General features: G+C 43.1%; 1 protein-coding gene across 4 annotated transcripts in view; it reads right to left on the reverse strand.

The window, feature by feature from the left end:
* Positions 1–13,824, reverse strand: part of LOC132021769 (attractin) — a 149,082-nt gene that overhangs the window by 50,177 nt on the left and 85,081 nt on the right. For all 4 annotated transcript variants that reach the window (XM_059406627.1, XM_059406631.1, XM_059406629.1 and 1 more), the window contains exons 16-21: positions 13,565–13,784; positions 12,172–12,357; positions 10,897–11,130; positions 5,504–5,641; positions 3,183–3,276; positions 1,236–1,288 (exon numbers count right to left, since the gene is read on the reverse strand). In XM_059406627.1, the coding sequence (XP_059262610.1) occupies positions 1,236–1,288; positions 3,183–3,276; positions 5,504–5,641; positions 10,897–11,130; positions 12,172–12,357; positions 13,565–13,784 (925 nt within the window). The remainder of the gene's footprint in view (positions 1–1,235; positions 1,289–3,182; positions 3,277–5,503; positions 5,642–10,896; positions 11,131–12,171; positions 12,358–13,564; positions 13,785–13,824) is intronic.

The following is a 13,824-nucleotide window of genomic DNA, read 5'->3' on the forward strand; positions in this document are numbered from 1 at the left end:
AATAGCTAAAAGACAGAAGCAACCCTATGGTCCATCAGTAGTATACATAAAGTGGAATATTCAAAAGGAAGGAAACTCTGACATACACTACAACCTGGAACAACCTTGAAGACACGATGACAAAAGAAATAAGTCAGTCACAGAAGACCTGTACTAAATGACAGTACTTACATGAGGTACCTAGAGTAGTCAACATTATAGAAACAGAAAATAGAAGGGTGACTGCCAGGGGCTAGAGGAAGAGGGAAATGGAGAGCTGATGGTAAGTTTATTTTTAACTATTTAAGAAACTGCCAAATGGTTCTGCCAAAATGCCTACACCGTTTAATACTTCCACAAAGACAGATGAAGGTTGTACATAAAGGTTCTAGTTTCCCATATCACTGCTAAAACCTGGTATTTGCTTTCGGCTTTATTTTTTCAAGACAGATGAGTTACAGCATACCAGATTACAAAAAATTAACTGATATAGTGGGGCACCTGATGGCTGGGGGGCTCAGCTGGTTAAGCATCTGACTCTTGGTTTCAACTCGTGATTTCAGGGTCATGACACTGAGCCCTCCCTTGGGCTCAGCAGCTTCTCCCTCTCCCTCTGCTCCCCCTGGCTATCTCTCTCTCACTCTCTCTAAAATAAATAAATCAATCTTGGAAAAAAAAAAAAAAGAATTGTTTCTGGGGGCACCTGGTGGCTCAGCTGGTTGAGTACCAACTCTTGATTTCAGCTCAGATTGTAATCTCAGGTGGTGGGATCAAGTCCCACGTCTAGCTCCACACGCAGCACGGAGTCTGCTGGAGATTCTTTCTCTCCCTCTGCCCCTCCCCCTGCTCGTGCTCTCTCTCTCTAAATAAATAAAACCTAAAAAAAAAAAAAAAAAAAATGGTTTCTGACCTATATCCTGAATGTGCAATATGTTGACCCCAACCAGGTAATGGCAAATGAAATTAGGTTTCAAGAGAACATAAATGAGGAAAGCCAGAGGTATGTATTTCTGTAATCTCCCCTGATATCTGCTATGGGCATATTAACATAAACCACAACCATAATTAACCCAGCTTCAAATGGTGTTCCTATATGCATAAGTGTAACAGAATGGAAACACATCAAATTAGGACACACTTCCACGAAGGGCTATCATCTCATAGCACTTACCACTCTCAAACCTCGTTAAAGTAAATAACAAAGTTTTATTGAACTACTTTGCTTCTAGACAAATATGAATTGTGAAAACACTTACAATAACACGTTCCTTTGAGAGGGTTTCCCTGGTATCGATTTTCTACCTCGCATCTAGAGGAATAAAAATAAGGATTATTTTCTATCGATGGTTAAAACAAAATCTACATTCACCTTAAAACCACACAGCTCCTTTCCTATAAAACTACATTACAAACAAGTGTGAGTCATGATAATCACATTCTTCACGGTCACTCAGATCAGGCAGGCTGAGGAGCCTGCGTTCATGCTGAGTACCGACCACCCAGCACTTCATACCCTTCCAACTGACAAACGTTTGCCAAAGCACAGGAGACAAATCCAAATGTAATAAATCTAGATCCTACTTATTTTCATGAAAAACACATTTCAACTTTTGTGTGGACTAAATACTCCTCTAAAAGTGAAGTTAAAACATTTTTCAAATATCCTTTTCTCACTTCCTTCCTGTTCTCCCTGGATAAAACTGAGCCATTCTTTAAAAATAAGAAAAGGCTAAATATCAAGAATCACTTTCACTTTTAAAAAAAAAAAGTCCTTGAACATGGTTCACCAGTCTGGAGAAAAAAACAAGTTCTATTTAAAAAGAATCATTACTTTCCCCCACAAATATTATCTGTGAACATCAGCAAAACGCAGTCTCCCACTTCACAAGGCCATTTATACTGGCAGGCCCAGGAGCTAAGAGCTATTAGGAAGGTGGGGAAAGCTTGGGCCAAGCACTTTTCCTGGATAAATAATACACGATATTGTGTCCTTGGATCCAGGGTGATTCTTAGCACTTGCTTCTATCTAAAATCTCTTGAAAAGAAAGTCTTTCACTGGACCTCCACCTCATTTCGTTACTGCATGCCTAATTGAGGGCAGGAGTGATTAATTCTGCTCTATTATATGGTTCTGTTTAAAGGAACCCAGGTCCAAAAGCTAAACTTAATCTTTGATTAGACATTTCTTCATGTATTGGCTTTAAGGCATCATTAAATCAGTAAACGTGCCCAGTGGTTTCAACTTTAAAATGCAAACAGAGCAATTCCTTCCTTGAACATCACTATCAAAGTCACTGGTGACCTTACTACTAGTGTTTTTTGAGAAAAAGTTTACCAATGATGTATCTGCTTGTCTTAGCTTAATGTTGTGATACTACTATGACCTCTCTCTCAAGTTTCTTCTTGAGAGAATAAGTAAAGCTGGTGCTTGTGTTTTATGAGGTTTCCTAGTGAGGCAAACTGGTATATACTCGTTGGGGAACAATCTCTTGTTCCAACTCACCAGGGCACTAAAAACAATTATTGCTAGTACTGCTATTAATGGACAGGGAAACTGAGGTTCAGAACAGTTAAGTGATTTGTCTCAAGAGTGCTCTGCTTCTTGGAAGCAGAGCCAGGGCTAAAACTCCATGTCTGTCTGATGCTGTTGGCCTCCTCATGGGTGGGAGCCCCAGACTCTTCCTAGCAGACTAGTCTAGCAGACTTCACCAAGGAAAATGCTAGAAGAGGAGGGATGTGTTAAAGGCCAGGGGATCAACTCCACCGTCAGACAACCAAAATGCTAAATAAAACACTGTCCTGGAATACCAAGTCTTCCAGCTCTTTTTCAGGAAAGGGTACAATCTCCTGATGTGACAAAAATTGAACAGTGGTTGAAGGTAAGACTGATCCAAGTCAGCAATGCAGTCAGTGCCACTCAAACATAAAAATGTGACCTAAGGGGCCATCAAGGAATTGCTGCTGAACCTCCTCAGTATGGAGGCTGACCGAATTAGATCTGCCTGAAGTAGAAAAGGTAGAATTCCAAACTCATCGACCTGGGGATCCCCCCTAGAGCCCATAACAAAAGGGCACAGGGAAGGGGTGGCTCTTGTGGTCCAGCAGCATCATAGTTCCTTGGCCTCCCTGGTGTTCAGACCCAGCTACCCTGGCTGTCAGTCACTAAACCCACGTGTGGCCTGTGGCAAGAGTGTGGTACTCACAGCTGGCACTCATCCCCCTTGACGCCCTTGGTGGTGCAGAAGCACTTGCCCGTGTTGGTGTTACACAGCGATGCGTGCCCGTTGCACTTGCAGGCTGGGGAGAAGGAAAAGGAATGGAAGTCACAACTGGCTTGAAAGATCACCACTATCACAGACTTTTCCTGAAACACTGAATTGGATTCGATCAGAAAGACATTAGAATGAAAGCATTTAAAGGCCAAGATTCAAGTTTTTCAACTAACGATTTATCTCAAACAATGTAAAGGCAACATGAAAAGAACCAGAGTCCAAGGACAAGAGGAAAGAGAGTGCTGGCTTCTACTGCTATCTGAAGCAACCATTTGGATCTATTTTGATCTTCTCAATAGGCTGTTTTTCACTATTATGACTCATTCACTTGGTAAATATTTATGAAGCATCTCTCGGGTGCCAGGCGCTGGGTACGGGGGCACTGACTCAGTCCCTGCCCCCAAGGAGATGCTCTGAGCAATAACTGCCCCTCAGGGGGAGGCTTGGTCTGGCTGCACTCAGCCTCCAATGAGGTGCCTGCCCCACAGAGACCAAGTTTCAAATCCCAGCAGGGCTCAGAAGTGAGGTGAGATCTCAGTGGCAGGTCAGTGTTTCAGAGGCCCTGCAGGACTTGCACCTGGCCTTCTCTGTAGCCTCTGCAGAAACAGGCACCCATGTGTTGGGGGCCACAGGCATGGGGTCGTGTGATCACTGTCAAATGGATGAAGTCCAATCACAAAGTGTGGGGAAAATATTTTTACTCAAGACCTTTCAATCTGAGCCAGAAATGTTCTTGAAGAGTGGGGGGCAATGGCAGCAGAAGAGTACTAGTAACCACCACACACTGCCTAAGCACTCACTACGTGTCATTCACTGCTCTGACCGCTTCTGTCTCAACCACCATCCTTTTATCCCCATTTTATGGATGAGGAAACTGAATCCCAGAGAGGTTAAGGGATACACTGCTAAGATGCCAGCTCTCTCTTGGTTGCTCTGAGATCAATTCTCAAGGGCCAGGCTAAGGAGTCTGGAGGTGGCATGTGGGGAGGAGGTAGAGATTTTACTTCCTTATTTATTTTCCTACTCAGAACCTGAAGGGTCTTCCCACTGGAAGTAAGAACGAGCCAAAAAGCAGCTTGCCAGTCTCACTGATCATTTTTTTAAAAGGTATTAATTTATGATCTAACCCAAAAAAGTCCTTGCTTACAGCAATCTATTTGACATGCATACAGAAACAGAGAACTATTTAAATCTTCAAAATATACTAGAAGTGGGGCGCCTGGGTGGCTCAGTCAGCTAAGCATCTGCCTTCAGCTCAGGTCATGATCCTCGGGTCCTAAGATCGAGTCCCACGTTGGGCTCTCTGCTCAGTGGGGAGCCTGCTTCTCCCTCCCCCTCTTCCTCTGCCCCTTCCCCTTGCTTGTGAGCTCTCTCCCTCTGTTGAATAAACTAAAAAATTATATATATATATATATATATATATATAATATAAATTTGTATAATATAAACACACACACACACACACACACTCTCTCTCTCTCTCTCTCTCTCTCTCTCTCTACATGTATTGAGGAATCCAGCTCCTGGTTAAAACCCCATGTGTGGTGTTTTGGATTTGACCACAAGCCAAAACCCAGGCTTAGCCAGCAGATCTCCTGTTCCTGAGGGCGGTCTCTGAGGGAAAGCTGCAGTCACAGTCCCAGGGCAACCCACTCCCCAAGTCAGCCATGTTCCGTCACATATTTGCATTCCTAGCGCAGGTATCTTTGTTCCTGAGTCTCTTTATCTGGGCCTTGGGCAGACCCTCTTTGGGAGCCTTGCTGAGCCTCCTCAGGATGGGTGGAGGGGTGGGGGAGCCCTGAAGACATCGTCCCCACCCTCAGTCCCCAGCACCCTCCCTCTCCCTCCCCTCTCCAGGGCCCATGACAGGTTTTTGCTGGAGCTTTCTGTCCAGGGCTCTCCCCACCTCTGTGCTAATCCACCTGACGCTCAACCAACATCCAGTCCTGGAGGGAAAGGAAACGTGGGGACTCAGAGCTTTCTTGGGTTTAAGCTTAAGCCTCTGGCTTTACCACCACAGTAAGCGATTAAAGGCTTAACTCTTCCATTTTCAGCTTGCTGGCATTAACTGGCTACTCTGATACTTGGCAGCTCTGCTCACTCTCTCACAGGCTTAGCTGAGCTCCTGACAAGCATGACAACAAAGGCAGTATCCAAAACCAAGTGGCTTCTGTCCTCCTAGATATTCAAGTCAAACAGAGGCACTGCGTTCCAGCTGGTCTGAAATCAGTAACCCTGAGGGATTTACTTACGCTGACACCTTCCCCCGTTGGTGGGGTCACCATAGAAGCCAGATATGCAGGTCTCGCAGTGCTTGCCGGTGGTCAGGTTCTCACACTTCTCACAGATACTCTGATTAACGCATTTGCTGTGGCCATTGCACTGGCATGCTGGAAAAGCAAGAGTTAAAAAAAAAAAAAAAAGGCATTTTAAGGGGACTGTACCGTGGTAGAACAGAGTAGAGTAAATTCCATGAGATTTATCTGCAATTATCTATTTAAGTTCTTTATTACCTCTAAAGATAAAATCATTAAAACTGGCCCACTAAAAACAAGTTGGAAAAATAAGATAAAAATATCCATACAGGACTAGTCCAAGAAAATCAGAAATACACCACAACAGGGTGAAAATCTATAGCCCTTAAAAAAAAATTTGTTGCTGTTCATAAAAATAATGCATGTTCATGATAGTAAATTTAAAAAATATAAGGAAGAGGGGAAAATCATTTTCAATTGCACCATACAGAGATCACTGCGCATATTTGGGATTTTTAGTTCAGGAAATTTATTTTTACTATATAGTTTTACAAAGTTGTGCTTATCTTAATACTTAACTTTGATTTTTTTGTACTTACAGCACAATTACTTTAGCACGTTATTTCATCTATCATAAATAAAACTTTAAATGGCAGAATGATGTGTATGATCCTAATAGTTACTTAACCATTCCCTTATATTCTGATATTTAGTTTGCCTTCAATTTTTCTTTTTTCTTAAAGATTTTATTTATTTATTTGACAGACAGAGATCACAGGTAGGTAGAGAGGCAGGCAGAGAGAGAGAGAGAGGCGGGGAAGCAGGCTCCCTGCTGAGCAGAGAGCCCAACGCGGGGCTCGATCCCTGAACCCCGGGATCATGACCTGAGCCGAAGGCAGAGGCTTTAACCCACTGAGTCACCCAGGTGCCCCTCAATTTTTCTTTTTTAGAAAAATTACCATCTTTATATATAAAAACAGTCCCACAAGTGGAATTATTAAGATTCTTAACGCACATAGGACCTTACAACCAGAAAGGCATATGAAAGGTGGACCTCTCAGGACTGCTCAGGACAGCTGGTTAGGCTGTGCACTGTGGACTCCAGTAAAACCAGAGCGCACAATCTACACTGCAGGCACAAGATCTGACTCTGTAAATCTTTGTCCCCCAGCTTTACTGAGATACTACTAACACATAATATTGTGTGAGGAGCATAATGCACCCATAGCATTAGCTTTGACTAACGTTTTGATTTGTTCTATGTAGACTGTAAGTCTACATAGCAATTATTATTGCACCAAAAATACTTAAGAGGTGCGGGATATGCACATCGTTCCTGTGAAGATGAATAACTATATATATAAAAGGCAAAGCACAGCACACACACAAAAAAGCAACACCTAAAATTATTTACCAATAAAATCCATATCCTAGATAAAAAGACTAGGAACATGCTTCTCCCTCCTTACCCCTTCAAAATCCCACTGAAATTACTGAAAAAAAAAATGTAAAAACAAGGATAAACCCATAGCAATATGGGATAAGAGAAAAGGTGCTATCAGATGTATTGAGAAATACTTCTCAATTACTGAGCAATTTCTAGAAATTATAAAACAGATGGTGTCAATCTGACAGAAAGGGAGTTGAGACATCTGTCTTCTAGTGCAGAAGGAGGGGACAGCTAAAGTGACTAGATGCTCGTTACCAATGGACACCTGAAAAATCCATTTGGGGCTGGGAGACAGAGCAGGCCTCGGGAGAGTGGCAGACAGCAGGAAGTGCCTCCTGACCAGTTACGTGTCTGTTCAACCTCCCACCCCATACAAAAATAAACTCCAAAGGGCTGATGGACCTAAATATAAGAGAAAAATCTATGAAACTTTAAAAAGAAGAGATAGAAGTAAATCTTTGTGATCTTGAGTTAGCTACGCACTCATTTCTTAGATAGAATACCAAAAACACATGGGATAAAAGAAAACACCAATGCCCCAGATTTAGAAAATTTAGAACTTTTTAATTTCATTTTTATATTTCAATTTTTTATTTCATTTTTATGTTTCAAAAGATACAACCAAAAAAGTAAAAAGAAACCCTCAGAATGGGAAAAAATATTTAGAAATCATATAGTCAATAAGAACTTGTATCTAGACTTCATAAAGAATTCTATGAGTCGGGCTCAGTGGGTTAAGGCCTCTGCCCTCAGCTCGGGTCATGATCCCAGGGTCATGCAATCGAGCCCTGCATCGGACTCTCTGCTCATTGGGGAGCCTGCTTCCCCACCCCTCTCTGCCTGCCTTTCTGCCTACTTATGATCGCTGTGTGTCAAATAAGTAAATAACATCTTTTAAAAATTTTGTTTTAAAAAAAAAGAATTCTATGAGTCAATAATTAACAGACAAATACACAATTTTAAAATGGGCAAAGAGGGGTGCCTGGGTGGCTCAGTGTAAGCCTCTGCCTTCAGCTCAGGTCATGATCCCAGGGTCCCGGGAATGAGCCTCCCATCGGGCTCTCTGCTCAGCAGGGAGCCTGCTTCCCCCTCTCCCTGTCTCTCTGCCTGCTTGTGATCTCTCTCTGACAAATACATAAATAAAATCTTTTTTTAAAAAAAGGGCAAAGAATTCAAAGAGACATTTCTCCAGAGAAGACGCAGATGGCCTTCAGATGCTCGACTTCATCAGTCATTAAAGAAATGCAAATCAAAACCAGAGATACCACTTCTCACACACTACATCTCTCAAAAAACAAAAACAAAAACAAAGTCCCCCAAACCAAAAAAATAACAGATACAAGTACTGATGAGCACATGGAGAAGTCTCAATCTTTTCAGGCTGGCCAGGGAGGGTGAGACATGGCACCGCTACTTCAGAAAACCCCGTGCCCATTACTGCTCATGTCTATCCCCTGGCCTAGACGATCGCTGAACTCCTTTTTGTCTCTGTGTATTTGCTCTTTTGTGTGTTTGCTCTTTTTCGGACGTCTCACATAAATGGTATCATACAACATGCAGTCTTTGCATGGGACTGCCTTTACATAGCAGGCTTTTGGGGCTCATCTGTGTCGCAGACTACACTACTCCATTCACCCCTTTTATCACTTAGCAGTGTCTATCATATGAACGTATCACATCATGTTTATCCATTCGCCACTTGACAGGCACTGGGTTGTTTCCATTTTTGTCTATTATGAATAATGCTGCTATAAGCATTCACTGCAAGTTTCTGCGTGGACATATGTTTTCAATTCTCCTGGGCATATACTGGGCCATATGAGAACTCTATGTTTAACTTTTTGAGAAACTGCCAAACTGTTTTCCAAAGTGGCCACACCAGCTTACTTTCCTTCCAGCAATGTGAGGGTTCCAATTTCTCGAATGTTGTTGAGCATCTTTTCTTGTGCTTATTGGCCATTTGTGTATCTTTTTTGCAGAAATGTCTATTTCAGTCTTTTACCCACTTCTTAATTGGGTTGTCTTTTTACTGTTGAGTTTTAAGAGTTGTTTACATATTCTGGACATTAGACTCTTACCAGATACTAAATACGATTTGCAAATATTTTCTCCCACTCTGTGGGTTGCCATTTCACCTCATATAGTCTTGATATTAATAAAAATGCAAAGACTTAAATACTTCATGCGTTAAACTAGTAGATTAGAAACAGAATGATAGATCCGTTGACATCTTAGAGAGGAAAAAAGAGAACACAGAAAACTTAATTGTTTGGAGGGAAAAGACTAGTTTCTTATTTTACATTTCCTTGCTCTGCTTCCTTTTCTGAGAAAGATTTCTTTATATTCTTTACCCACTTTTTCTATTGAGCTGACAGTGATTTCTTCTGGAGGGTAGAGGTTTGCATACTCAGGATGATAATCACTTATTATACACTCTACAAATATGTTCCCCCAGCCTGTCTCTTGCCTTTTACCATTACTCCCCATGGTCTTTCCCTTACAGAAGTCCTCACAAAGAGCCTTATTGTCAGTGGCACTTCAGACTCCTGGAGATGTTCCTACTCACTAACCTCCTGGGGGTCTTTGCACCTGCCTAATCCCCCTCTCCCTGGTATTCCGGAGACCCTTCAGCATATTCCTGAATATTTACTGAAAGTCTGAATCAAAGGCCAATCTCTCAGGGCAGCATCCCCAGCAGGGATAGAGTCAGGCTTTAGACCAACTCATGGTCTATTCCTTCTGGCACCAACCACTGGAAGAAAGGAATAGAAGGGAGCAGAGGGAGAGCAGGATGAGGGAAGGAGGTTAGAGGAGGCAGACAGGCTTAATTTTCCTCTTGCCAAACGGGATAGGGACCTTTTCCACTCTCCCTATTCTTAGAGTTTTTCAAGAAAAACCTGTATTTACAAATCCTGTCTGTTTCTTTGATATGTATATTATATAAATCTTTTTTTAAAAAAATACCTCAATCAACCTCTTGTCAGCACAACAATCCAGGAATTTTTTCCTTAAGGGCCTGGGAGCCATCGCTTTGAAATGTAACCATCAAGGAAGGCAGCGCTCTACATTCCTGTCACTTTGGGATATAGTCTGGGTGCCTTCATGCCAAAGTGTAACCACCTGCTTGCCATAAAGATACAGGATCTTTTTTTTTTTTGGATAAAGGCAATTAACTAACACAGATGGCCACCCCAATTACCAAGTAAATTCAGGATACACTATGAATGACGGTACAGCAAACAGTGCTGTCAAATCCTCTCATATGAGGACAAGTTATCATTCACCTTCAAAACATTTATGTAACGGATTGTATATGCCTGGCTATTTAAAAGGGTGAGATTTCTCTCTGTTTTTGCAGTATCATTAGTGGGTTGCCTGTAGGGTGCATAACAGTCTGGTTTGATGCTTATTCAAAATAAAACTGTTTTCCTTTTTTTCTACATTTGTGGAGAGGAACTTCTGGGTTGGTAGTTTTGTTTTTCATTTTCCCCAAACGGATGCCATAACGTATTTTTCATTAAAAAGCAAACTACAGAACAATATATATTAATCCTATACACCACAGTATTTTCTATTTTTAAAATAGACAGTGTCTATATTGAACCATTAGAAGTTTTTACTTCTCTGAAGAACTGGAGAAGAATTCCAGTTTTTATTTTATCTACATCTGCAATATTTGTTCATAACGAACATACCTCAATACTTTCACAGTGAAACCAAAACACCTCACTTGAACTTCTGTGTTTTCATGAACTGACATTAAAAATATTTTTCATGAAAAAAAAAATGTGTAAATTTTCATGCAAAACTATTTCTTCTAAAATGGTCTGTTACTTTTTTTTCCCTAAAGGAAATTCATATAAATAATGTAGCTTTCAAAGTTTTAGTCTTTGTAAATAAGTAGCAGAACACTTGATTTTGGATACACAAAGCATCTTACCTGGACAATGAATGAAAGACCAGTTGTATCTGCTGTCCTCCAGGCACATGCTGGCATTGAGAAGGGGCTGTGGGTAGGAATTCCCGGCAGGGGCCTGAGAAGGCATTTTCACTGGTCCTTTATATGAGCCCTCTATGCATTTGCCTTTGCCAGTGTTGCTGGGATCAGTGCACCAGCCGCAGCCTGGCTGCTCCAGACAATGGCTGCAGGTACAATAGCCTGAACAATTTTCAGCTGTAAAAGAACACAAGTTACAGTCCACTACAGCATGCAGCTTTGAATTCATTGTATCTAAATTACCTTTTTAAAAAGCTTTTTAGGGACGCCTGGGTGGCTCAGTTGGTTAAGCAGCTGCCTTCGGCTCAGGTCATGATCCCAGCGTCCTGGGATTGAGTCCCACATCCTTGCTCAGCAGGGAGCCTGCTTCTCCCTCTGCCTCTGCCTCCACTCTGTCTGCCTGTGCTCGCTCTCTCCGCCCCCCTCTCTCTGATAAATAAATTAAAAAAATCTTTAAAAAAAAAAGCTTTTTATAATTAACTAATTAATTTAAGTACTCTCTACACCCAGCATGGGGCTTGAGCTCATAATCTTGAGATCAAGAGATGCAGGCTCTTCTGACTGGGACACCCAGGAACCCCTAAATTACCTTTTATTTAAACAGACTATTCTGTCAAAAATTCCTATTCTAAGGGGATTTCTTAAATGACACAAAAAATTTAAAGAGCCCAAGAGCTTGCCCAACATAGAACAGGGGCTCCTCCCCTCCTCTGTCAATCCCATGATGTGGAGGCAGAAGGGACCTTAGCGGTCATCTACCAGAAAGCACTTATTTCACGAATGAGGAGAGGAAGATGTGGAGACATTACGTGGCTTGAGCAATTCGATGCTGAAGGTGGACAAGCTGTTTCTGTACTCCATGCCCTGTCCCACAGGGCTTGATTCTTTTTCTTTTTTTTAAATATATTTATTTATTTGAGACAGAGTGAAAGAAAGAGAGAACGAGTTGGGGGAGGGGCAGAGGGAGAGAATCTCAAGCAGGCTCCCTACTGATCATGGAGGCCGACATGGGGCGCCATCTCACGACTCCGAAATCATGCCCTCATCTGAAATCAAGAGCCGGGCGCTTAACCAACGGGGGCGGGGGGGCTGGCGCCCCACCAGTGCTGGACTGTGTGCGAAGGTTCTCCTCTCCTCAGGCAGTCTCTGGTCTTGTCCCTAGAAGTCTGAGAGGCTGACGACACGACCCCCCAGCAGGAGCTGCACGCTTCCACTTACGGGGGCAGCTGCTCATGGTGTACCACTCCATGCACTGGCCGAAAGGGAAGGAGGCCACGTAGGCGTTGGAGTCCACGCACTGCTTCATGTTGCTGCACCACATGCACTCAGAGCTGCCGCTGGTGCATTCCCCGCACGCCGTCCGCAGGGCACACGGCGTCCGGCACTGCTTGGCGCTGTGGTTTGCTGGGAAACAAATCCAACACAGACACTTAGTGCTCCTGCTACGCTGGCCAAAAGGTCAAAGGCTTTTTGGGATGGGTTGTGACCCACTAATAGGTCATGAAATCAAATCAGGGGGCTACAGTTAAGGTAGGAGAAAATCGAAAACCCAGGTACTGGGCTGGTCAAGTGTATCCACATAGGAGAAAAAACCCTTTCTCTTTCTTTTCAAAGAGCATTAAGGACAGACATGAGGCAACAAGCAAATCTTTCCAGAAGCGTAGCAGTTCTAAAGCTCCTTGCAGTATATGGGACTCAAGATAACCTTCAGGGGTTTTACAACCCAACTGAACATGAAAACTTGTATCTTTGGGGGCAAGAGGGACCACAGCGCGCATTAAATGCACCAAAGCATTCAGGACCCAAAATGGCTGAAACGCTCCCCGACAGGAAGCTTAGAAACCATATTTTAAGAGGACTCTTTCAGGGCTATGAATTCTTTTCTCCACTCTTGTACTCCTCGGATGACTTGGAATACCTTCCTAAAATGAGACACGATGTCAATGGCGTCCAGCCTCCCAAGAAGTGCGCACAAAATTCCGCCTACTGCAAGTGAGTTCCTCTGTAGGCTACAATGCTTGTCTCGGCTCGTCTGTGTGCTGCAGATGCTGCCTATGCCTGCCCACGGAAGGCCTGAAGGCAGCCCACAGGGGAGCTGTGAACCTGAGAAGCGACTCAGCGCCTGCTCCTCAGACCCTCCCTCAGCGCTAGCGCCCTTCAGGGCAGCTTCTCTTTTCTGTCCTATGACTGCTCTCCCCATTGACACTTTCTGTCTACTGTCCCTTGCAGTGACCTGCTTGCTTTTCTGACCTTTTCTTTGCATTTTTCGTTCCTGCTTCCACAGCGTTTCTCTGCCAACCTTAAGACATCTGCCTTTCAGAGCAATTCTCAGTACTTCGTATGGTCAGCAAACCCAACAATCTCACGTTAATTAGAATGTTAGGTTCTTAAAGTAGTGTTAGTTATTTTTGTTTATGCTTCTGGCTCATACTATTCACAGCCAGAGACTGTTTCCTTCCACTTCTAAGTTTTGCGCTATACTCCGCTTCATATGCTTGGAATCAATACTCCATCTGTTTTTCGTGACTATCTCACACCTCTGAATATCGCACACGCCTCCTACGGTCTCTCAGTGAACTTCCACTGACACGTCATTCGCCCACAGACTCACCAGGCCTCTCACAGACACTGCCATTGAGTGGGTTGATGCAGGTTGCAGCCTTCAAGCCCCGAGTACTGGGCTCTGACAAGATCCCACAGAATCCAGCATCACTGGGCTCAGACGGCATCCACTGTAGCAAAGTATTTGTGAATGGGGACATATCTTCCCAGCACCAGTAAGAGACGTTGATCTTCCGAAGGCCAACCCATGGGGTTAAGGTGAGCTTGGACTACAGGCAGAAGAGATGTAGCTTTGAATACAGCATTGTC

This window comes from Mustela nigripes, chromosome 7, assembly GCF_022355385.1.
Source record: "Mustela nigripes isolate SB6536 chromosome 7, MUSNIG.SB6536, whole genome shotgun sequence".
In the NCBI taxonomy this organism is placed as follows: Eukaryota; Metazoa; Chordata; class Mammalia; order Carnivora; family Mustelidae; genus Mustela; species Mustela nigripes.